At 40.4% G+C, this 26,818-nt stretch overlaps 1 protein-coding gene and 1 long non-coding RNA gene across 4 annotated transcripts in view; one reads left to right on the top strand and one right to left on the bottom strand.

The window, feature by feature from the left end:
* LOC102550607 (uncharacterized) overlaps nt 1-26,818 on the bottom strand; it is a 180,790-nt gene that overhangs the window by 43,652 nt on the left and 110,320 nt on the right. The window contains exon 5 of one of the 2 annotated variants that reach the window (XR_005498529.2): nt 21,935-25,592. The exons of the other annotated variant lie outside the window; for it this stretch is intronic. This is a non-coding gene — a long non-coding RNA (uncharacterized LOC102550607). Of the gene's footprint in view, nt 1-21,934; nt 25,593-26,818 lie in introns of those variants that run through there. 2 annotated transcript variants of the gene reach the window in all.
* Gpc4 (glypican 4) overlaps nt 1-26,818 on the top strand; it is a 110,607-nt gene that overhangs the window by 71,645 nt on the left and 12,144 nt on the right. For both annotated transcript variants that reach the window (XM_006257580.5, NM_001014108.1), the window contains 2 exons: nt 251-409; nt 16,037-16,428. In XM_006257580.5, coding sequence (XP_006257642.1) covers nt 251-409; nt 16,037-16,428 — 551 coding nt within the window. The remainder of the gene's footprint in view (nt 1-250; nt 410-16,036; nt 16,429-26,818) is intronic.

Genomic DNA, 26,818 nt, shown 5'->3' with positions numbered 1-26,818 from the left:
GTGGTTTATCTGTTTGCAAACTGTTTTTAATAATAAAGTTTAAGTAAAACAAAACAAAACAAAATAAAATGAAACATCAACCCTTGAGACTGTTATCTTGTGCCATGTAAGCTTTTAGATATGTGCAATGTTTGAGCCTCTACACAGAGCCTTCCTGGCTTAAATGAGGTGGAATATGCATCTGATATCAAGCCTGCCCCTCTTGAACCTGATGGATATTGGTGATATAGATTGTCTCTTTCCCTTCCAGGTGACCATTTGAAGATCTGTTCCCAGGATTATACATGCTGTTCTCAAGAGATGGAGGAGAAGTACAGTCTGCAAAGTAAAGATGATTTCCAAACTGTGGTCAGCGAGCAGTGCAACCATTTGCAAGCCATCTTTGCATCCCGTTACAAGAAGTTTGATGGTATGTGACTTAAGTTACACAGAAGAGCTGACGGCTAGTTTGTACGATCAGTTCTCAGATATCTTCCGTCCCCTCAGAACTTCAATCTTTTTACAAGATGTGGTGCTGTGGTCGAAGTAGGCTTCTAGGGGCACGTTAACTAAATAGCTCCACTGGCATCTATATCCTAGGCGTTATGGAAATATGGTCAAAGAGAGTTAAAAATAAATAGGATTAATTTAAATGCTTTCCTTTTCTTTCTTTGGGTAAATGCTCCATAGTGGTGTTGACACATGTCACTGAAGAAAGAGAAGAGTTCCTATTAAAAAGCAGGTATCTCAAAACTGTTTAAGTCCCTCACCCAATAGAGAGATGCTGGACTTCATGCTACATCTCAAATGGATTGTCAGCTAGAGTGCTTAGGATCCACCCAACCAACAGGATCGGTGCTCAGCTCTCACACATCTGTGTGGCCCGTAAGCTCGAAATGGCTGCTAGTCTGCATCTTCGCTAAGCTTGGTTCTCTCTTCAGGATCATTATTAGCTGAGGTCTGCCATAGTCTCTCCCTGGAAAAGCACAGCAGAGCTCTAAGCCCTCTCACACTTATACTTCATTTAAAAGAGAGGAAGTCGGCCGATGAGAGGCACTTCAAGCCCTACCTGAGCCCACACTACAGATAACAGATGCGAAGCTATACTCTGTGGTCCCAGACACCCCAGGATTCCTTTCTGTGATGTTGCTCACTCATGATCGTTGTGAAGTAGACTTGATTTTAATCAGAACAATTTGCTTTGTGCCTGTTTTAAAGGCCATTCTAATTACATAGTACCTTTGAAGCAGGCTTTTCTTGACATTATGCGTGGTTAAGTAGTACAAGGCAAATTTTCTAGATGTGAAATGTCTTTGAGTTTCCCTGCAAAGGGCTGTTACCATGGTGAGAAGTTAGACTAAATTAGATTTGATATAGCTGATAAGACAGTCCCCAACTATAGAACAGGTTATATTTCCGGCATTTATTTTGAGAGTTATTATTTGAAACTTTTTTTCCTGTAACCAGTTTAATAAGTATTAGTAAGCTCTCTAGACTAGAAGTATGACACATTTAATTTGTAATGTAGTTGAACTTTAATACTGCCTGGATATTATAGTATGTGCAACTGATCCTATTCATTGTTTCAAGTACACTGTGTGCAACGTGGTGTTGTTCTTGCATGTTGAGGCTGGGGAAGGAACCCAGAACATCGCATATGCTACACATGGCTACACATGGCTTCAACCTCCTACCTACACCTCCAATCAGTGTGGTCTTAAGTCTGTCTCCTTTACCTGGATGAGTGAAAACAAATATATGTATCTTTAGATCCTCTTGATTAACCCACCCGATCTTGGCATATCTAGCTCTTCCTGTTCAATAGTAGGTGCTAATACTTCATGAGGATAGGTATCATTGGCTAGTACAAGGCTGGATCCCACCTGTCTCTAGGTCACTGTTAGTTTTACTATTGAAAGCAATGACTCGTTTATACTCTGATTACCTGCCCCTTCTGAGTCCATCTAATTTTTTAATTTTTGAGAGGGAGACCTTTAATTCATGGTGCTGTTTTAGCTTCCCCAGTTCCACAGCTAGCACGAGGTCTACTGCTCTGTTTGGAGCCATTGGGCTATGGGAAAATGAGGAATAGGTGCACAGTACCATGCCCAGAAACAGTGAACGTCTCTTGAAAGGTACAAACTTGTTACACATATCTTTCTCTAGAGTAAAGCCCACAGTTACCGCCTATAGGTCTGCTAGTTTAGCTGTTCTCCCTCCCCATGGTTTTACAGCAGCATAATACGTAACATGATCACAATGTGGAAGCTTTCTTTAGAAAAAAAAAAACTGTATAGAGAGCTGTATCAGTAAGTGCTAACATATGCTTGTTTTTTTAAATATAGAAACACTTGTTCTTCATATTCAATAAATACATTAAAATGATACTTTTATCAATCCTAAAGCATACTCAAAAATGATTATAAAAGCTCCTGTGTATGTCTTCTGACTCTAATTTAAAACGTGGCAAAGACAATAAAGTTAATGAGTACCAATTAAAATTTGTTGTAAGCCGCCGAAATCTGTTTGGTCTGGAGATCAGAACAGAGCTGGAATACTGTACACATTTTCTTTAAGTTTTCTGATACAATTTTCCACAATAAAACATCAGTTGTCTGGTGCTTAGCAATCCTTTAGTGGGTGCTGCATTAGTTGTTTGGCTGATAGATCTATTTTTAAAAGATCCAGGATGTTGAGTAAAGCACTTTAGGGTTATTTCAATTCTCAGAAGTCCAAAGGTAGTTGTTTTGATCAAAGAATTGTTCAAACTATGATTTGTTTTTAAAAAAGGACAAACCATCGGTCTTTGATGTAAATGGAAAAGCAGCAGTTAGGCAAAGAAAAAAGATGGTGGCTGGGGAACCAAGAAGGATGGCAAAGTTACCCACACCCCCCCACCCACCTGGAGATACATAATGAGGAAATAGCAAAAGGACATAAGGCGAGTAGCAAAAACAAACAAACAAACAAAGCATAGCAGTAGGTCCATTGACTTCCAAAGATTGACTTCCAAAGAACATCTGGCTGTGTCCAAGCTCGAAATGCCGACTCATAAGAGATGATTTTGAGCCCTGGCAGCTTTCTGTGTTCTCAAAAATGAATGCACGAGGCAAGAAGTAGCCTCACTCGGCTCAGTTTTTGTTCGTTCTGACTCCATTGCAAGGAAGTGCTGTAGTACCTGCTGTGGCAGTAATGGACCCACCAAATGTGAAGAACAAATCCTTTTGCCCATTCTTTTGTCTCTAAGGATGGGGGGCGGGTAGTTGCTTTTTGGGGTTTTCTGGTGGTTTTTATTTTTTGCTTCTACAGTTTCTGTTTTCTATTGTTTTGTGTGTCTCAAGTAAGTACAAAGTTTGTAAGTTGATTTGTACCTTCTAAGCTGTGTGTGTATGTTTTCAGATCTCGGTAAATACAAGAAAATGCCTCAGTTGGCAGTAGCTCCATGTAGTACTTTCAACCAGTTTCTTGGGTTTATTTTTAAAATATTAAACTTTTATTAATAACAGTAACAATAACAACGGTAGTGAGCACTCTTTTGTGTGTGTGCACATGGTGTGTTCATTGCACTGGGTGTGTTGATGTCGGGCAACTTTCAGGGGTCAGTTCTCTGTTTACACTGTGGGTTTTGGGGATCAGACTCAGCTTATAACTTCTGAGCCTGTGTCACTGGCCCTCCTATGCTTTCAATATGTGCCTCTGAGTGTGAGGACTGGCTTCTGTATTTTGCTCTCCTACATGCCTTTTTTTTGGGGGGAGGGGGGTCAACTCTTTTATCTTAGAATGATCCTAGAGCTAGAACATTAGAGTGACAGGGCTAGCTGCTCCCCCTCTTGGCCAGTCTTGGGAATTTTTTGGTAATAAAACTGCTAATTAGCTGAAGCAGTTGTCTCATGAATATGCTAATCAGTCAGGGAAGTGGGTATTGGGAAGAATTACTTGGCAAGGGGAATAGAAATAGAAGTGGGGCATAATCAGTGTTTGGGGACTACAACATAAAGACCCATCCCCAAAGGTCTGGCATTTTGTGAGACTCATTGTTTTGAAAAGAAACATGGGCTATTAAGGTGATCAAAGCTGCTGTGTTAAATACGTTTCTGGATTACATAATAAAATGATATAATAACCACGAAGAAACACTACGGCTAAACAACCCCCTGAATCAAACTATTTGCTGGATATTTTGCACATTAAATCTTAAGGAACTAAAGATGTCACCTGATACTTACCTACTGGGAAAACTCTTAATTTGTCATTTTTAGGAGGAAATTAGGCCACTTTGATTGGGAGGCAGAACACAACGAATTGTCAGCCTGATTCTGCAGCATGACCCTCTGTGACCCAGGGCAATTAACTGGGTCTCAGTTTTCCCATCCATAAAATGAGGGGCTTGAGCAAGATGCTCCCTCAAAATCCTTTCAAATTCTAAAAGTTCTGTGGATCTTTTAAATATGGGACTAGACCAGCTGCCTTAGTGAAAGGTCTTGTAAGATGTTAATTAGCCACAGCTACTTACACCAGGTCTTTCTTTGAAAACCCTCCCCTGAGCCTGCAGCTTGTTAACTTGAATAATAGTAGAAAATTTCCAAATTAGCTTAAAATGCACATAAAAGACATAATTGTCCATCCCATCTCTCTGCATAGGCTGTGTAAGCTAGAGTGGCTATCATTCACAGCCCCCCACTCTCATTGTGCTTATCTCACACAGGCATGACATAAGGCACTCTTCAGACTTAGCTAAAGCTGTCTTGTAATCACCGGAGTTCATTCATATCAGCCATTATTTCATTAAACCAATAAGAAAAACCTATGTGGAGACTCAGGGGGTAGAAGGCATTTGAAGTCATAAGCCTCTGAATGTAATGACCTCGGTGGAAGTGAGCTGTCCATTCACCTTCAGTGACAGATATATTTAAATTGAGCTTCATGACCATTAGTGAAGTTGAAATTTCTAGAATGTTCCTGGCCCTGGTCTTAACTATATTTTAACTTCATGAATTTGTTATTAGGGTGAAGAGTTGGTTGCTTACCCATAATTAAGCCCTTGTTTTTATGTTTGGTAAAAACCCTAAAACTCATATTTTGAATATTGTAAAAATGCATATAGTCACATAAACACTGCTTATTTTGTTTGCTTTTGTTTTTGGAGACAGGCTTTTATTAAGATCAGGGTGGTCTTGAAGTCACAGAGATCCACCTATGATTGAAGGACACCATGACCACTGCATGCTTTTGCTTGAGTTTTTAAAGATTTATTTTTATTATTTTTAATTGTTTGTATATGTATGTGTTTATGCATGAGTATATGTAGTAAGGCTGTAGGTGCCCAAGGAGGCCAGATGAGGGCTTCCAATGCCCTGGAGGTAGAAATATAGGTTGTTGTGAGCCACTTCCTATGAGTGCTGGCAATTGAACTTGGATGCCCTGCGAGAGCACTGTGTATGTACTCTTATAGCTGAGCCAGTTCTCCGTCCCTTAGATTGATATTTAATCTTCACTTCTGATCTCACTCCTTAAGGCTTTAAAACAAGTAATGCTGGTGGAAACCTCATTACAGTGTATCGGGCAACAGTTCACAGGCAGAGGAGCCACAAAGTACAAAGAAAGACGTGAAGCCATCTGGCCTGTTTAAAAATGCATTGTCCTACATCACACTAACTGCCTTTGATTTCTTTGGAATGCACTGCTATTTTTCCCATTTTCTTTTCCATCCATGTGATACGGACCTGTGTAGTTTTGCTAATCCCTTTGAAAGGATTTACTTGTGAATGTTTTTGTGTTTGTATGAGTGTCTGCATGCAGATGATTTGCATCAGGTGTGTGCCTGATATCTACGGAGGTAAAAACAGGATCTCCTGGAACCTGTCAGCCACCATGTGGGTGCTGGGAACTGAACCCTCATCCACTCACTGCAAGAGTGACAAGCGCTCTTAACTGCTGAGCCATCTCTCTATGCCCTATCTTTTTTTAAAAAAAAAAAGATTTATTTATTCATCTTTTTAATGTATATGAGTGCTCTATCTGCACACCAGAGGAGGGCATCGGATCCCAATACAGATGGTTGTGAGCCGCCATGTGGTTGCTGGGAATTGAACTCAGGACCTCTGGAAATGCACTCAGAGCTCTTAACCACTGAGCCATCTCTCTGCCCCCCTCCCCCAACTCCTTTTTAATGTATCTGTGAAACTTGACGTGAATGAGAACAGTTTGGTATTAGTGATTTTTTTTTTCTGCCTTTTGAATTATTCTCTGAGGTGTAGGCATTTGCTGTGGCATTAGTTATCTCATTAGATTGAAAGTGCATGTGCAATTTCTGCAGAATCTAGAACAATGCCAGTTGAGGCTCGGCAGTTCGCTTCAACTTCTTTTGAAGGAACAGCGTCAGGAAGGAATTACTGATCTGATTGGAGACAAGTATAAGCTTTGACTTTACTATTTCTTGTCTACTGAGCCTAGGGATTTGAAATGTTGTCGCTCATCCCAGATGTCTTTTATGGGTCTGCCTGTCCAGGTAAAGAAAGAGCTTATTTGAGCTATTACTGGATGCAGTTGCTTAATTGAGAAAATTCCCAAACTACTCATGCTTTAGGCCTTTCTTTTTCATTGGTCCACCCCAGCTTCCTCATCCCCCCTCTTGGGAGAATTAATGGAGCAATGGAAACTTAGAATTAAACATGACTTGAATATCAAGTGTAATTCATGGGCACACCTTTCAGGTGATTGATGTAGCAGTGTGTTAGAAGTTTTAAATATATTCATATCCTCTGATTTAGTCATTGAGTGCTAGCTATGTATTGTAAGGAAAAGAAGAAGTGCATAAAGATTAATATATAGGATGCACATCACAGTATTAATTAGAATACTAAAATATTGGAAATTAGTCAGAATGTTACATGTGGGAGAAATAGTCTTCCTCAAGCAAGAGTACACCAATTGCTTATCTAATTCCAAATGATCAACCCTGAAAACACACATATAAGTCACGTTATACAGACCAAACAGGTAATATTTAGGAATATATATATATATATATGTATCTATATGTACAAACGAAATGCATATAACAGCAATTAATGAAGAAAGAGTCTATGACTATGAAAGAGAACAAGGAAGGGTATTTGGGGGGGCTGGGAGGGAGGAAAAGAAAGGGGCAAATGATGTAGTTATACTATAACCTCCAAAAAGAAATACTTCATAAAATTCAATGTTCACCTTAAAAACGATGCCTCTGAAAACCCTTTAATAGGAAATATGAAGTACATAATGTTACATGACAGAAATGTGGAGGCCCTAGTCTCTCAGTCATGTGGTACTGTATATTTTCATGGGAGAAAAGACAAAAGAAATTCAGCAAGCTGTTAGGGCTTATCTTTCAGTTGTGGAGTTACAGGTAATTGGGGCCTTCTACACACCTATCATAATTTTCAAATTGCTACAATGAGAAACATTCTGTTCCTCAGAAGAAGCACTTCACTTGGTGGAAAAAATAGACCCTCATTGGTATTTTTTAAATGATATTTTTCTTTGTTGTCACTGTTCACTGTACACAATTTGGGAAAAAGCAAAAAAAAAAAAATACCGTTGTATGTGTTGTAAGAGTGGTAGAGCAACTGTGGAATGGAGTAGATCTATCATGTGGTCTAGTAAGTTCCACTGCTGAATGGTGAGTCAACAGAAATGAACCGATCTCTTAAAGTCACACTGCCCACGCTGTTGACAGTGACCAGAGTATGGAATCAACTTGTCTTTCAACTGATAAATGGAAGAAGAATGAGCACACACAGGATATGATTCAGACATAAGAACTAAATCCTAACATTGGTGACAACTTGCAAGTACTATGTGACTCTTTAAGGACTCAGAGAATTATAGAGTGCATTCATGGAGGGGTAAGAGTAGAAGGGAAGAGAGTTGAGAAAAAGTTGGTTGGGCTGGAGAGATGATGGCTCAACTGTTAAAGGCTGGCTCACGACCAAAAATATAAGAGAAAAGGTTGGTCTCTGTTTAGGTGTAGTTGCATAGAGGAGGAAGCTCTGATGGTCTGTTGCCGAGTAGAAGTACCATAGACAGCCATAATGTATTGGATATCTCAAATAGAAGAGAAGAATTTAAATACACTGGCCCAAAAGAATGGACAAAAGTTTAAGGTGACAGGTGTGTTAATCCCCCAATGTTGATCATTACTAATGCATTTATGAATCAAAATAGCACTTTTACCACATGAATTTGTAGAAATGGTATATAAGTCAAAAAATTTGAATGCTGGGGCAGGAGAGATGGCTCAGCGGTTAAGAGCACTGACTGCTCTTCCAGAGGTCCTGAGTTCAGTTCCCAGCAACCACATGGTGGCTCACAACCATCTGTAATGAGATCTGATGCTCTCTTCTGGTATGTCTGAAGACAGCTACACTGTACTCACATGTATAAAATAAATAAATAAATTTTGAATGTCATTGAAAATTTTGAAGGAGCAAAAATTCAAAATACATTAAAAAAGTCATTTTTGATCATTATCATTCCACCATCACCACTGTATTTATTTCATCCTTTTTCTAAATGTGTGAACACAACACACACACACACACACACACACACACACACACACACACGAAATTAGAATCACTAAATGACTTGGTGCCCTGTTTTTTCTTGATATGAGATCATGAAACGTGTGTGTGTGTGTGTGTGTGTGTGTGTGTGTGTGTGTGTGTGTTTGTACATACATACATACACACACATGTATGTGTTTGTGAAGCTAAATGACAGCCTATTGAATGATGGACACAAAATGTACATTAGAATGCTTGCTGTGGTTGCTTACTTATATGTGCCCAAAGCTGGGGGGGGGGGGCTCTACTGGGTACAAAGAGATATGAGTGATTAGTTCTGTAAACTGAACAATACTAACAGAAGTACTAAGTACGTAGTACCAAGTCTGAATCACTGGCCAATTTAGCCAAAATCAAGGTCCATAAGAGAATGAATTCTCTATTTTCTCCCTAGGAGAAGTCATTAATAAAATTAACCGCTGGAAGAAAAGACAGCCTTTGGCAGGATCCCCTAGCACTCTTTGATACGTTAACAGTCCCAAATGAGGACTACAGCTGGCAATTGGCCTGCCAATTTAGGGGCAGCCTATTAATTTCCTATCTCCTGCTAAACATGACTTGGGTATGTGACCTTTTACTCCCATGCTCTCTAACATGCTCTCCACGAGTGACATGCCATGGCAGAGGAAAGCATCTGCTACAGTTTCAGACTACCAAAAAGGTGAGGCACAGGAGGAGATAGTGACAAAGCCAGTGGTTCACATTGTCAGGAAAAGTTTTTTGTTTCTCCTTCTCCCTCCATTTGTAGATGTCTATCTTAGCTATTCTCCATTTCATACTTGCTTGTAGTGAAAGACTGGATAGAGTATGACTCCTTCTACCAGAAAAGGATGAGTTGTAGCACTTACGAAGGCGTCTTAAGAATTTTGGTGCTGTGCTAACTTAGTGTTGGCAAGCCACTTAGTGAGAGGCAGCATTTATAGTGAAGAAGAAATTAATCCTTATATGTAAAGACAGCTTCCTCATAATGTAAACGCAAAGGGGTGATTTACAGCACCAAACAAATGAATTAGATAGAAAGGGCTTCCAGTCTCTCAAGGTCATGTGTTCATTCTAGAATACATTCTAGCTCATTCATCAATACCCAGCCCATTGTTTATGTAGAAGTAACCATTGCTATTTAATAGCACAACCAGAGCTCCTTTGACCCTTTTCAAAAATTTTGAATGTTTATTTGATGCAAGACAAGTGGCTGGTGATAGAAATTCCAGAAGTGCATGATGTTCTTTTTTAAAAAGCAGGATATTTACATAGAATATGTTTATAGGAAAGGCTTGGCTTTTCACTCAAGTTTTTCCCATGTTAAATCAGTCCTTTTAACACTTACGAATAATTGAATTTTAGAGTGTTTACAGGCCCCAAGCTCAATTCTTATGCCCACTAGGCCCTTGATAAATATGATAGTATGCATCTAAAATCCAGGGGAGGAGAGGAGGAAGAAGTTCTGATTCTTTTTTTTTTTTTTTTTGGTTCTTTTTTTCGGAGCTGGGGACCGAACCCAGGGCCTTGCGCTTGCTAGGCAAACGCTCTACCACTGAGCTAAATTCCCAACCCCAGCAGTTCTGATTCTTAAGTTTCCGATGTGTGCCGAGCTTGTGGCATTGCATTCTAGCTTACAGGTAGTGTCATCTCCCTCAGTTGTTGCTGAGGTTCCATCCCTTAGTTTTCACCCAGGAGTTGCTTCTGGTCTCATGGATGTCTGGGACGTTTCCCAACACTGGAAGGTAGAGCCATTAAGCATTTCCCTTTGGATAAACAGCTCCAGGTTTTATAAGGCTTTAGGTCTAAGCAGACCTCCAACAGCTTTAGCTTCCTTTACATTTCCCCAGATGGATTATGTTCCATGACACCAGACCAGGCATAAAGCAGCCTTTAAAAAGATGTTTGAAAATGCTGTTGACATAAAGAAATTCTAGGAGTGACAATAACATCACTCCACTCATTATTACTTAGTGCCAGCATTAGCCAATTGAGGTGAGAGAGAATCGCCTGTTTTGTTGATGCCATCAAAGACTTAGGCTTTTCTTTCCTTCCCAACCATGACATGCAGTTTCTAAATAGGCATTTCCGTGCTTTGCCCCACCGTTCACACTGCTTTAGGTTCATAGCATGTTAGAGTGCTCACTTCCACCCCTCAGTTGTGGCCAATTGTGGGCTCAAGGTGTAAGAGCTGCTTGATCCTCACAACATGTATGCGTAAGCTTCCAAATGGAAAGTTACAGAAATAAACCAGCTCCCAAATGCTTGGATACTGCCTCTTCTCTGACTTTCTCTCAGACCAGTAGTTTCACGGAATTGAAGTAGACTCCATCTGAGCAGTATTTTGACACAAGTACAAGCAGTTGCTGTATGGGAGCTCTACCTTCCAATTACCTCAGTCTCTGATCAATGGGAACTCTTCTTTACATTACCCTTGGCTGCTTCCCTTAGCCAACTCTTGTATTATAATTGGTTTCATTAACGATTATGAAGGATGATTGCTATGTGTCTTGGCCTAGGCAGGTCTTCCTCAGCAGTTAGGATCTGACCCTGACTCTGGGGAGCAGGAATAACGTGGAGGATGGGTGGGGCACAGATGGCAAAGAGAATTGCCGCACTTAGGAGTGGCTCCGAAGGATGGCCATGGCTCTTTACTTCACTGTCTAATGTGCTCTGTTCTTTTTTCCGGAAGGAGATGTCATAGGAAGGATCATAGGGAGCCGTGGAGATGGGACAGAATTATGCATGAAAATTATGATTTGGTTGATATTGTGCCTAATTTTAGACTTTACACAATGTCTGCCATTCTTTTAAGGCACACACCAAAAACTAGGAGGAATAGTCCCGTTAATGAAGTGAATGTAAGGAGAAGTGAATTTGGGTCTCAAGAATTATTTGTTTGGTTGACTCAAGGGTGAAATAAATATTGACGAACTCACTGTATGAAGTGAAGGATTAACAGTTGTATAGATGCTTGAAAGTCTCTCGTACACTCATAAAGCCACAGTGGAATGTGGCCGCAGTATAGTAAAGGTGAACTGGATAGGGCAAATTTGTCCCTCTAGAGTAGTCAGATTGGACAGAAGAAATCTTAAGGTACACGGGAAAGCTGTGTGCTTTGACTTGAGCCCATAATAGAAACTCAGTGCATACTTGTGAAATTGCATAGCCATTTGGAGAGATTAAGCTGCGAGGTTGTAACTTGTTGTATTAGTTTTACACAATTTCTCAAGCATTTATTAACCACATACCCATTCAGAAATTCTTTGTATCTGCAACTTAAATAGCCACATAAAAGAATCTTTTAATGTGTGAAGCCGAGAAGAGAAATTTTCGGGGTAATGAGATATATTAGGATTTAGTGTATATGTGGCACCACACTAATCTCCTAGAACACATGCTGACACACACACTCATACACACACACACACACACACACACACACACACGTACATGTGCACAGAGGCTTATATTTTGCTAGAAAATCTTGAGTCATGTGACCCAATGTAAAGTCCACGTGGTAATGCTAGACAAAGGGGAATGTCACCATCAAATCCATTTCATTGGGCTATTTTTCTTATGCTCTGTGTAGCTGTATTACAGACAGCTGCGTCTGTGGTCAGCTCCTGATGAGCATGACTGAACTCACCGAGCGTGCCTTTAACCTCAGCACCTGGGAGAGCGAGGCAAGCAGCTCTGTGTGACTTTGAGGTCAGCCTGATCTACATAGTGAGACTCTATCTCAAAAACAAAACAAAACGGAATTTTAAAAACCCAGAAAACAGAACGATAGAATGTCCTTGGTGTACAGTACTCTGAAGCCTAATGGATCAGTCTTGACTGCTTTAAAAGTTTTAAATTAAACTGAGCTCAACAGACCACTGGGTGTCTATTTACCCTGTAAAATCATGACTGGATACTATTGATTACAAATGCAACTAAACATTCAGATTTACTTATTAAACAAATACGAAGCAGAAGTCAAACAATTCTTCATACCCAGTTTCTTCTGGTGTATAATGATGTTATGAATAATAGGATAAAAATGTAATATGAGGAAGGACCTGTGGTATTGGAATATTTTTTAGGCTCTTGGTTGGCATAAGGTTTCTATACTTTTCCAGTGACGGGGCTTTTCTTCTCCAAGATGCAAGCGTAGCAGACTGGGCATGAACTAACAGTCCACGCCCACATTTCATGCCACTGATCAACAAGCACCATTACCAAGGATGCTGGTGAAAAGGCACTGGAAAGGACACAGGCCAACTTGGCGTTAGGGGAAAACGCTGCATTCACTAGTCATCCATGTCAACACGTAGATGAAAGAACTCCATATAAGGACATTTATGCCCAAGAGATCGCATCTTCTTCCCTGCCATTAAAGCAGTACTGCCCGCCCCCTTGCTAGTAATCAGGGAAATGGAGACATTTTTTCATTAAAAGAATTGACAGCACATCAGAGTCGCATATGATTACATCCACACCTAAAGTTTTTAGTTCCATGAGTCTGGCTGGGGCCAAGACATTATTTTTAAAGATTTATTTATTTTATGTATAGAAGTACACTATAGTTGTCTTCAGACACACCAGAAGGGGACATCAAATCCCATTACAGATGGTTGTGAGCCACCATGTGGTTGCTGGGAATTGAACTCAGGACCTTTAGAAGAATAGTCAGTGCTCTTAACCACTGAGCCATCTCTCCAGCCCCATTTGGTGTACCATTGGAGAACTGATCAGGAGATGTCATAGACAATAAAAGGCCTCCCCACATGGATTCCTCAGCATTCTTCTTACAGGTTCCTATGATGCCTTGTTTGGGTTGTTAAAATGTCTTCAGAGGTGTGATAAGGCATCCTATTGGGTGTGTCTGTGAAGGCGATTTCCAGAGAAGACTGGCATGTGGGCCAATGAACTGAATTACAGAAGACCCTGGCCTCAGTGCAGGCAGCACCATCTAATAGGCTGCTGGCCCTGATAAAATAATGACACAAAAATGGGGAGCCCAGCCCTTGCTGATAGGCCTTTTTAAGGCAGCCTGTTTTCCTCTGCTGGTGCTTATGCATATCAGGTTTTCCTTGGCACCAGTAGCTCTTAGGAGGCTTCCAGCCCTTTGGCCTTTATAGACTTAGGACCTGCCTACTGGTTTCCCTGGCCCTCCAGTGTGCTGATAAGCATCTCAGTACTTTGAAGTCTCCATGGTCCTGGGAGCCAGTCCAATTAATCCCCTCTAAAATTAGCTTCCCTCTTTTGGGTTCTGGTCTTCTGGAGAAGCCTAGTACATACATATCTCGTAATTCTTTGTATACTCTGCTCTCTCTCTAAGGGAGAGAACATTGGTAAACAGGCCAGTGAGGACGCATGGGCTTCTTTACTTGGCTCCTGTGCAGAAAGGGCTCTGAAGAAAACATTGGAAACAAAAGACCAGAAGTAGTACAAAGGAAAGGAAAAAAAAAATCCAAAAGTAGGAACAAGAGAGAAGAAACAGTTGAAAAAGTAAAAGTTGAAAAATCTGGAACCTGACAGAATGCTGGACCTTGTTCCTAAACCTCAGAAAAGCAAGTATTGATGAGTTTGGGGCTCTAAACATTGGTATGAACTCTCTTGGCGTGTATGGAAATGCACACGTCTTTCTTCTTCCAGAAGGCTGCACTCACTTGTCTAAGGCTTTTGAAAACTATTTGGAATTACCTGTCAGCCTCAGGTTTGTCCTCCGAGCGTGGGAAGAGAACGCTTTTGTAGCGCTGTTGCGTGTTGATAAGCTCACCAGTGTTCTGCCTTTGAAGTGGCACCACCTTTCATTCTGATCCATGTTCATTTAAGACACAGTTTCTCATTTGATCAAGTACTTATATTTTGCTCTGGCATTCATTATATTTCCTGCCTCTAAACTTAATATCATGGGGTATTTATTTTTATGCCAGGCAAGAAATTCTTTAAGAATGATTAATGTTAGCTTCTCACTCTTTAAAAAGAAAAAAAAAACCCCTTCGGATGAACGCATCTTTGTGCACACGTGCCCATGTGTGAGTGAAAGCACACATGGCATACTGTGGAGTCAAGGTCAGAAGATGACCTGGGGTGGGGCTCTCCTCTTCCATCTTCTTTATTGCAGGATCTCCTGTTCACACGTGTGTTTGTGAACGCTAGCTAGCCTGGGACTTCTGCATCTCTTAATCTCATTGAACTTCAAGCGAAAACTATGGTACAGTTTTCTCTTAAAATTTAAAGCCTTTAACACTTGGACTTTGACTATGTATGATGACTAAGGTATAAATCTGAACTATCCAGATATTGCCATTTGTGTTTTTTCAGTTATTTTTCTATGTCATTTCACAAATACAACAGAGAGCTGTGCTGGCATTTATTATAAAGTCGTCTTTGCAGTCTTCAAAAGAACATTATAATCTTACAGTATGAATCCCTTAGGAGTCCAAAGTGAAGTCGGATACCACTAAGGTACACTAATGTTATAGAGAAAACACTCAAGAAATTACTTTCAGCAGCTTGTGCTTGAATCTAGGGCCATTTCATTAGGTTTTGTGCCCCCAGTCATTTTCCAAGCATATCATGTAAATAAGCAAAGAAGAAATGAGATAAAAACAATAGTCTTTAAAACACCTGTCCTAATCTTAGGTCATAGCCGTGATCTATTTTAGTGTAGAACAGTGGTTCTTTGCCTGTGGGTTGAGAACTCCTTGGGGTGTCAAACGACCCTTTCACAGGGTTTGCTTAAGATAGTCAGAAAACATGGATATTTGCATTTTAATTAAAGTAAAATGAGTTATGAAGTTGCAACAAAAATAATTTTATGGTTGGAGGTCGCCACAGCACGAGGAGCTGTATTAAAGGGTGTCAGCCTTAGGAATATAGAGAAACACTGGTTTAGAGTCTTAAAATATTTTGGGGAAACCTCATCTTTTAAACATACTATGTTCATTCCTATCTAGGTCTTGTTTGATTTTAGTTGCTGCTGCTGCTGCTGCTGCTGCTGCTGCTGCTGCTGCTGCTTTCTGGCTTGATTGTTTGTTCATTGCTTTGTTGGATGGCATCTCGTGTCCAACTTCAAATCTATTGTGTATGTGATATTGGCCTTGAGGTCCTGATCCTCCTGCCTCTCAAGTGCTGGCAATAGAGGCAGGCATCACCATGTTCAGCCTACCATTGTTTACTGTGGGATTTCAGAATGCTGTACTGATTCCTGAGAAGCTGCTGATTTAAAATTTTCTTACTCCTTCCCTCGGACATAGACATCTATGAAAAAGTGACTTACTGATATAGATTTCCTTTCATTGACAAATGATTTAAGTTGTAAATTCCTCAGAAGCACACTGTATATGCAAATGTGTTTTCCAGTTTAATCTCACAATTGTTTTTCAATTTTTTCTAACTTATCTCATTCGGTAATTTAATTACTAGAAAACAACCTTTCTCATATTTTCCCTCTGCTATTTTGTGGCTTTTCTTTTTAGAATTTTTCAAAGAACTTCTTGAAAATGCAGAGAAATCCCTGAATGATATGTTCGTGAAGACATACGGCCACTTATACATGCAAAATTCAGAGCTATTTAAAGATCTGTTCGTAGAGTTGAAGCGCTACTATGTGGCGGGAAACGTGAACCTGGAAGAAATGTTAAATGACTTCTGGGCTCGCCTTCTGGAGCGCATGTTCCGCCTGGTGAACTCCCAGTACCATTTCACAGATGAGTACCTGGAATGTGTGAGCAAATACACTGAGCAGCTGAAGCCTTTTGGAGACGTCCCTCGGAAACTGAAGCTCCAGGTTACCCGTGCATTCGTTGCAGCCAGGACCTTCGCTCAAGGCTTAGCAGTTGCAAGGGATGTCGTGAACAGAGTCTCTGTGGTAAGTTCTCTGTGTGTATTCTGTATTTTGATTTTTTGCTTGGTTTGGTTTCAAAAGAAGGTTGAAGAAAGGTTCAAAAGCAAGTCATTAGTGTTCCATTGGCTCAACAACAATCTTTCCTTGGTCTGTCACCTCCCACACTTTGTCCGCAGGCATGTGTTATTTACAATTATTCACCAGGGCTAGGAGGAGCAGCTTTATAGATCATTCTTATTTTCTGGAGTTTCCGTGGTAGCCATTCTTAAGTAGGATGTACATTGACTCCAAAATTTTAATTTTAAAAATGATCTTAACAAATTAACCTCCATCTGTTTCTAGTTTTTTTCTCTTCTTGCAAAATACACACACACACACACACTCTCTCTCTCCCTCTCTCTCGCTTTCTGTGTGTGTGTGTGTGTGTGTGTGTGTGTGTGTGTGTGTGTGTGTGTTTTACACAAAGACTCCATGCTTAGGTTTTTCAAATGACTGTTTGAGCTCATGAGTTGTAGACTAGGAAATCCTCAGTATCCATGAGCATTCGTTTCCTTATTATAAGATGTGCTCAGAGATTCTATAAAGATGCTGTGCACGATTCAGGTTTTGATAGTGAATTTGCTTATAGGATTATCAGTGTGGAAAATACTAGTGTGGCATGTGATAAAATGAATTTGTAAACTAAAAGAGTTGGATTAAGGCAGCATCTTTCAGACTGTGTTCCATGGAAGCCACCTTGGAAGGGACTTCATGAGCGCCTGTGAGGTGAAGCACAGAGGAAGGGCTCCTTTGTATCTATCGGTGTGTCTAAGACTGAGCCATCTGTACCTTAACTACCACAGAGAAGCCTTGCTCTCCTACATTTCCTGCAGGAGCATTTTGCGTAAGATGTCAAAGTGAAAATGGTTCACCGTTCTGTGAGATTGCCAAGTTTTTGTTTCTGGAGCACTGGGAATGGTACTCCAAGGCATTACAGATGCTTAGCCAGTGTTTTACCCTGGAGCTGTGCCCTTCAGCCCTGAACACTTTCAAAGGAACTTGTGCCCCTCCCCTTATGTCAAACATTTTGGAATCTGGGGCTGGAGAAGGTGTTGAATATTCAGAGCTTAGTGACTGATGTTGGAGGGCCCAGCTCCCTGTGGGTGTTGCTACCTCTGGGCAGGGGGTCCTGGTTGGTATAAGACAGCAGAATGAACAAACTATGGAGAGTAAGCCAGTAAGGCAGTACTTTTCCATGACTTCCATTTGTGTGGACCGTGACCCAGGGCATGTAAGGCAGACCTTTCCAGGTTGCTTTTAGTCATTTTGTTTTTAATCATAGCAATAGAAACCTAGCTAGAGATTCGTTATGACTTAATACCAGGGAAGAGACATACACACTGGAGCAAAGTTATCTTTGTCAGATTGCTCTTAGGGCTCTTAGCTTAGGCTCGAAACTGGATGGCCAATGTGTAAGCCACTGTTCAAAATCCTATAGATAGATAGATAGATAGATAGATAGATAGATAGATAGATAGATAGATAGATAGATAGATAGATAGATAGATAGTGGCTTTTGCCATTTAGTTGTTTTGGTGATTGGACAAATGGTTCATGTAAATACTGAACAATATTACATATACCAAAATGCCCACCAGATTGACTGCCATAGAGTTCATCTACAGGTAGGATGACTGTGTAATTTATTATCCAAATGAAGGCACTTACTGTCTAAACCAACAGATGCTTATTAACAAATATAACCAGGCAACAGGGACCACTAACTGTTAATGAGCAACTAAGTGCACAGAATGTACTGTCGCCTTAGTCAGAGAGGAAGCTGATGTTTACCAGAGAGAAGCAAATGAGTCTGGAGGCTGAGATACTGCAGAAAATAGGTACCGATAGGTTGGAATTAGAAAACCGATTCTCTTGTCTCCAGGTTGCAAATAGTTCGGAATTCCTTTGTAGAATAGTTTTGTTCACTTTCTCTTTTCCTTCTGATACTTCCATTGTCCATGGCAAATTTTTGGTGAGGCATATAAACCTAGACTTGGGTAAGTGAGGTGATTGGTATAGTGAGAAAATAATCTCAATGCTGTGCTTCTGTCAACCCCAGCCGTGATTTTATTCGTGGTCCCAGTCTGGAAGCAGTCCACAGTATCCAATTCTTTAAGGCCCATGTTACTGGCATAGCAGTTCACCTGACATATTTACTCACTTTTAAGAGTTTCTTATGTTCATCCTAAGATGAATGGGCTAGAAGGAGCCAATGTGTGGTGTGAATGCCCATATATACATGTGTACTCTATACACACAAGTATTCAGAGGAAAACAAGGGATGCATATCCCTAAGTAAATGTTTGAGAAATACTCTCTTTAACTAAATGTAAGTTCCACTGGGGGAAGAAGAAAAGCTGCTTTTTAACATAACTCCTTAAAGATTTTTGTTTCAGAATTGAGCTCAGTTCTGTATTAATTTTGTACTTGCGGCTTTTTAAAAGATAGTTTATAGTTTTATGGAAATACAGAGAATGTAAGATGTGTCATCAAACTCACACATGGCAAAGGTTATTTGCCAGTTACATTGCTAAAAATAATATCATCAGGCTATGTTAAATACTATATTTGTAATTGGAAAATAATAATAAAGATGATGACGACAACAATGATGATGATGATGATGGTGGTGGTGGTGGTGATGATGATGATGATTATGGTATAGGACTGATTTGGCTTCAGTATTGAACAACTTCTGGACTTAAGGACTGATTTGAAACCCAAATTTTAAATTAAGTTTGCTTATGTTACTTTAATAACACAATACTAAAATACATTATATCAGTTCCTGAAGATGACAAAATAAGACATATTGTATGGGATGTCCCTATGTAGCAGTATGCCAGGCATATTTTTATATTTGGGAAAATATTTATTGTTTAATGTATTTGGAGTGTAGCTCTCTGTTAAGCCAATAAACTTTTAGTATGTGGGAGATGTAGTGAATGAACTGTCAGACAGATTTCAAACAAGTAAGTACAAACACCATCTGATTAACATAATTCGGATTCCCTACCAATTTATGTATTGAGTACTTTTTCCATGTCTATGGGGCTTTTTTTTCCACTAACCCTTGCTCAAGTACGTTTTCTTTGGAAGAACAATTTAACATATGTAGCTTTTTGTGCCTAATAAAATGAATGCCCTCTAGCCTGAAAAAGGCCTTTTAGAGTAGGAAGTATATTTGCCAGTTGAGGAGACCCAAACCACTTGACTACAAAGACACATGTAAAGGCAAACTGGAAAAGCACCGTGGCTGAGGGGCTGCCTGCTGAATATTTAACTCAGAGATAGTCTCACTTTCTCTTTCTAAGTGGATGGCGCCTTGTATTTACAGCTTCCTTTTGCACTTCCAAGATGAATAATGATTTCATCACCAAGCCTCGGAAAGGGCCATTGGCACCAGCAAGCTTCCCTTCCTTGCAGAGAAGGGCACTACTTGGTTGAAGTACTCTTGCTGTGCTTCACATTTGCTGAACCCAGTGGTGTCGGCACACTCCTTGGAGCCTTAGGATTCCAGCTGCAGAGGTCACCCCTTCCTTAGTAACAGGCGGTTCAAGAGGGTCCTGCCGCTACGCCTCCTTGTCTGACTTATTCCATTGTTCTCTGCCACGGTTCCTGATGCATTCCTTACTTACCTGCTTGGAGCAGCAGTTTTGCCTGGGAGGATGGAGTCCATTGTGGTGCTTAAGAAATGCACAAGTGGTTACATGCATCATGAAAATTAATAGCTCTTCTAGCAAAGAGATCTAGTCTCCTGGTTTCAATTAACACTGGCATAATGGGTCTGTGTCCACACCCGCATGCCCAACTGCAGGGGCTATAATTAGAAAATGGTTCTTTACCTTCAAGATGTATGAATGACCATCCTGCCTTGAAAACAATTTCTGTGGATTCCTCCTTCCTTCCCTTATTCTCCAATGAGTCCAAGTACCACATCATTTTTTTTAATATTTTCCCACACCATTATAAATGCAAATAAGCTTTTAAGAAACCAAGTATAAACTTCCATTCTACCCTTAATAGTATTTTTCACTTAGGTGTAAAGGCTAGACTTGCAAAGGGCATGGTAGAAGTCAAGCTATGCTGAGGCTAGGGATAAGGCGTATAAACCCAGAGGCTGAATAAAATGTGCATTGCAAACACTCTAATGGCATTAAGTGAATTAAACCAATCTCAGGACGACGAATACTAGATATTTGCCTTACGATTTCTACATTTTATATAGATAGATCAACTATGACATAAAAGCAGAAGAAACCGTCCAGGGCACAAAAGATGACTAATGCCAGGGAAAAGAGAGAGAAAGGGGGCACAGTGAAGTGTGAGAAGTCATGCTCAATGTACTTGTATGGAAACATCCTTAGGTAACAGTACCACATACAATAAATATATACAATGAAAAGATTTAAAAACAAATACTGCAAAGTAGAAAACAAAAAATAGAGAGTCTTCAAGGGAGTTAATATAATCGTATTTTCACTTTACGGGAGCATAACCAAGTTTGATTTCAGACAAAAATGAGAGTTTCAGGTATTTGTAGCGCTTCTATCTACAATGTGCCTGCAATGATTCTTGAGTGAATGGGAGCTAGTCTATATATTATGATTTTGAATTTTTCTTATCAGATCAACAGCGAGGAATGTCTCATCTCTCTTGGTGTGTGTGTGTGTGTGTGTGTGTGTGTGTGTGTGTGTGTGTGTGTGTGTGTACTGAATTCGAGATGACTTAGGAAATTGTTGAATAAACTCATCACATCCCACAGCAAGTGTGGGCTCCCTATCTCTTTCTCTTACCATAATTTGGTGAAATATTTCTTGTTGTTTTTATTGGGTGCTTGTGTTACCAGGCAACAGATGAAAATCTAGACCTTTTCTGTTTGTTTGGCATGAGTGGCTGTGTAAAAAAAAATGCAGGGGAGGGGGGCAGTGCATAGTGACAAATGCATTTTCAAAGCTAGAATAAACTACAAGGCAGTGTGTTTCTAACTTGAGTGCAGCACGCTGACTGTAGTCGCTGTGTAATGTGGCTTAGAGCTCCTTGTGAGTTTCTGAAATGAAAACCAGACTGTGGGAAGAGTTATGCTCCAGCATTTTTCTTTTGTAGGCTGTTCACTGGAGTTTTTAATGTGGGGCTCGAATATGCAGGTTATTTGGTAGAAAGGCTCAATCGATTTTTTTTTAAAAAGAGGCTTTGACAAGGAAACTTTTCTATAAAGGCTTTTTTATAGCAGATATGGCATACAGATGTCATGGTACACACTCAGGAAGGCCAAGAGGAGAGAGTTGCTGCTGTTGCCCGTCCTCCCCTTCCTCCCCTTCCTTTCCTTCTTCTTTCTTCTCTTACCCTCCTCTTTGTCCATTTTTCAGCTCTAAAAATTCCTATCTTCATGCTACATCCCCAGCCCACAATGAATACTTCTAAAAGAGGTCAGAAAATAGATGAATGTTGTCCCAGTAACTCTTACTTTGGTACATTCTGAGTAGAGTTGTCTTTTTTTTTTTTGGTTCTTTTTTTTTTCGGAGCTGGGGACCGAACCCAGGGCCTTGCGCTTCCTAGGCAAGCGCTCTACCACTGAGCTAAATCCCCAACCCCTAGAGTTGTCTTAATATTGGAAAAAATGATGAGTTGGTTGTAAAGAATTTTAAGTGTCTTAGAAATTGGACATGCATGTATTGGGATTTTGAGACAATCACTCAAGTTGATTTTTGCGTTGGAGTTAATACAGAAAATGTTCAGTCCAGAAGCCATACCCTCTTTAGCAAAAGTGAATACATCTTCTCATCTTTCCATAAATAATGTCACCCCTTCTTTAATAAACCTTATCCTCTTTTAAACCTTGTCCTTTCTGGTAGGAATTCATTATCTCTGATACATTTCACTGAAGTTCTTTAAAAGTTTTAGAACTGAGGTAAAATATGAGTTATTTTGCAGCTTAGGTTAAAGGGGGAACTTTTTGTGGTACTAGGGATGAAACCCAGGACCTGTGCTTGCTAAGCAAGTGTTCTGCCACTCAGCTGCAACCCACCCCTCCCCTCCAGCAAAGGGAATGCCTGTGTACTATGTCCAGTGGTGTTTGCTTGAGCCTTTGAACTCTTGTGAGCAGGGATGGTGAGTAATACACTGTAATTATATCTCTTTTCTCACCCTATAGCAGTTTGAATGGTTTTCAAGGCATGGTGCTGGCACTCAGTAAGTCATTATTATTTTATTAAACAATAAGTCCTCTCCTCCCAGTATCTAGTAGGCATTGCTCCATATAGTAGTATCCTAAATTGCCCTGTAACGTAAAACCTCATTCATTTTGCCAGTAAACATGAAAAACTACACCTTATCACTAGAAAGCACCCAGCCCTATAGCTAAGTGTTCCTGAGTGTGCAGAAAGTGTGTGAAGTCTGAGAGCCCTTGTACTGCCCTCAGGCTTCCTGTATAGGCTTTGATTCCAAAGAGGTCATGTAGGGGTTCACCAAAGCATCTGGGATGCATAGTACTTTCCTGGCGTGTATGCGACCTATATTTGATCCTCATCACTGACAACAAATGTTAGAGATCAAGGAAGTTAACTGCATGCAGTCGAGAATCCCTGACTACCTGGCTCCAAAGCCGTGCTTTTAGCTCTGCCACTTTCAGAAAGACAACCCACCCCCACCCCCACACACAAAGTGTACAAGTTAAGCATGTTCTCTGTGAATGCTTTAAGCAGTATGTTTGTTCAAAGGTAGAAGGGATAGAAAGATAGATAGATAGATAGATAGATAGATAGATAGATAGATAGATAGATAGATAGATAGAAATATATTTATATATATTCATTATATTATGAAATATAATCATAAATGTCCACCCCTATTCTTATCTCAGCCCTAAGGATTCGAGAAGTGATTCACATCTGGATTCAGCAGACCCTTCTGAATGAAAGAAAAACGTAACAGCTATTAGTCCAGAGATGTGCCCCAAAGTCCCAGTCAGATTGAACATTTTAAATGGCATGCTGTGACACAGAGGAAAGTACACAGCTGAGGATGAAATGGAGACCTTAGAGCATATTGCTCTTTTAATTATTCCCTGTGTGCCATGATCTGCTATTTGGTTTTGGGACTTCTAAAGTCAATCTATTTCAGTAAGTGAGTTTTAGAGAGAATGAAGGCAGTATTGACTTTTTAAAAATATGATCACCAGGGAATAAAATGCAAATGAAATTTGATTTTCCCTTTTTAAAAAGCTCCCCCAGCCAGGTCCAGCAGGGGCAGATGTATATCTTGAGTTTAAGGCCCCCCCGGTCCCAAAATAAATGATGGTATTGTGACTGTATGCGTCCTTATGGGTGAGAAAGATGCAACCTTTCACTCCTATCCAGGAGTGGAGCGATTCCATCAGAACCTTGTGGAGAAGTGTTGTGCAGTGCATGGCCTGTCACCATGTGACAGACAGTAAGAACCATCACTGGATCCCCAGGGTTCTGGGCTTTGCCAGAGACTTCAGAAGACAGTTGCCCGCGCACCACTATGCACACACTAGGACTTGCCCTTTCCTTTCCTGTGTTGACTGAGACACCTTAAACTAACCTACTTTTCCTTTTACCAAGAAGTCCTCTGCGGCTCCACTGACTAACACCCCCAAGTGGTGGGGTTGTTACAGAGTGAAGAGCTGTCCTTGATACATCTCCCATCTGGGCTTGGGCAGGTTGATATAGCTGGGGCACAGGGCCTGAAATATTAGTTTTTTGGCATGTCTTCTAGAAGGGGGAGGTCCTGTGGGGAACACTCCCTTTAGATCTTTAGATCCCTTGGCTGTTGAAAAAAAAAAAAAACCTCCTAATACATGGTTTCATCCTCCATATTGGACTTGCTTCCCAGGTCCTGAATTCCCTTTGTGTGAACCATGCATGGTGGTCTGATTTATGGCTGTGAAAATAAAGAACATTTTTTTTCCTCTAGCTTCATGTTCCTTCATCCCAGTTTTCTTATAACTTCTCCATTTCTCTTCACAGTTGTGGTATTATTTACTGTTCCCATAGCATCTTATAGCTGAGTGCCTTGTGATCGTTTTTAGTAGCTAAGTCACAAATCACATGCAGAACTCGAGTTGGAAAAAAAATGTTCCCAAACCTAGCTCCACAATCTTCCTTTAACTAAATGCCACTGTGTCGTATCATTTTGTTTCGTCTCTGATTTTAAACTGAAGACCCCATCAGACTCATTTTGGGGGGATCATCACGGGGTCTAGTGCATTAATGATCTGACTAGCAATCGAACTTGGGATGCAGTGTGGTACTTCCTAACGTGATCTTTCTGACTCCATGAACAATAAAGAGTAGAACAAGTGCTTCAGAAAATGCTTCTTGAATCTAATTATCTCCACTTGAACATCTTTGTTTACTTCCTCAAAGGGTCTGTTCTACCTTGGGATTTATTTATGTTCTATAGAACAGGTTTCATATTCTAATATAGAAATTCTCACTTATCTTGATATCTGTAATAATCCCAGGCACATGTGAAATGCTCGACACCTACTTGTTGACACTTTAGCTTTCTACATTTAATTTACCACGCTATTGTTGGCTCTTAATTCAACATGTCAAGGACTATTCCATAATTTTCCTGTTCCTCTTCTCCTGCTCCTCCTCCTCTTCCCCTGCTGCTTTCTATCTCTTTTCTTTTTACTATTGTCACTCTTTAGTCCAGACTGACTTTTACATGCTGTATTTTTGCCTCAATCTTCCATGTCTGGGATTAGAAGCATGCTCTAACACATCCAGCTGTGTTGTGGGTTTTTTTATAAGTCATTTGCATAACCTTTACATCTCGAAGCTCCAGCCATTTAGCAGTCTCACTAATGTGGCCTGGGACTAAAAATAAAGGAGAAAATAAGCACTGCCTAAGAATAGAGGCTCCTATCTGCTGTTTAGGATGGCCGGAAAACGTGACCCATTTGGGAATCTGTGTGACACAGTGTTTGATAAGGTGTGATACTGGAATCAAACATGAGAGGGTGGCTGTCAGCAGATTGTTTCATCTCTTTGGCTTCAGTTTGCTTATCTCTACAATGTGAGAGCAGCATTACTGGTGATAGTTGAGGCCCCTTCCGGTGCAGACGCCTGAGATCTTATGACTTGGACACCCTTCCTCCTTGAGGCCTGTTTGTTCATCTGGAAAACGAGAGGTGAATGAGCATCAAAGTCCTACGAATGTGTGACTTCAAAGGAATGAACTTTTAGCTATCCAGAAAATCAAGTTATTCAGAGAGGTCAATCCTCAAGGATAGTGGTTAGCCAGAATTTTACTGTACATTAATATACAGTTAAAGGGACTAATTTAGTGTTTAGGAAAACATTTGGGACTGGTTAAAACTGTGGAAAAATTCTAAGTCTTTGTAGAGAATGTTGACTTTAGTGTATACAATTACCATCTTGCTGTATGCTTTCCCCTTTTACGCTACGGTTCTTTTGGGAATAAGCCAGAGAAGTAAGTGTGTGTGTGTGTGTGTGTGTGTGTGTGTGTGTGTGTGTGTACACACCAGATAGGAGACTGACAATACTAATCTCCTGTTCCGGTTCCTAAGGGCACCGTTGATAAGTGGTATCCAAAGTGACATACCAGAGAGGGTGCCACACATGGCCAGCCACCCAGCATCATCTCTGGGATGTATTTGCTCCCTGTGATAGTATCTACTTCCAAAAGTCTATGTCTGAAGAACTAGCTGATGAGGACAGTGAAGAGTGCACTAGTCCCCTGATAAAGGCTCCAAAAGAGAAGAGGGCAGAGAGAGCAAGTCAGGAACTTTCACTTAGCTGCTTGCACTTGATTCTTAGCCTATTGATAGAAATGAATGACACGATGGGATTGGCTCTTTCATGACCCCAAACAATTTTATCCTGCAGAAAATGCCATTTATCCGCAGAGGATAGCTATCCTATTCTAACTTGGGTAGTATTTTACTCGATGCTATTTGACTCCTTAGCAGACATTCATCTGTAGGGCCTCCCAGTTTCTGTTCAGTGTCAAACACTTCTAAATTCTGGCCACACACACACACACACACACACACACACACACACACACACTCATATGCAACATTGCTATCCTAGATTCTTCTACCTTATTGTGAAAAGTCCTACTGTTTGTTGTCCCTGTGATGATCTCCATTTACTTCCCCACTTAAATTCAAAAGCTTCTTCAAAATTGAACAGAAGTCTCATACATTACAAGAGTACTCCATGCTTGACTCTCCACAAAGCCTGTGAAATTTAAACTTAACTCCACCGACTGGGCATAGAACAAAGTATATACAAGATCTCCTTGACAAATATAACTGGGTGTTAGGGTGTGAAGGGCAGTCTTACAATTTGAGAAGTTGTACCAGTGTTTCTTTCAG

Source organism: Rattus norvegicus, chromosome X (assembly GCF_036323735.1).
Source record: "Rattus norvegicus strain BN/NHsdMcwi chromosome X, GRCr8, whole genome shotgun sequence".
NCBI lineage: Eukaryota > Metazoa > Chordata > Mammalia > Rodentia > Muridae > Rattus > Rattus norvegicus.
The sequence above is the reverse complement of the archived record's forward strand: the minus strand, read 5'-3'. Positions and strand labels throughout refer to the sequence as shown.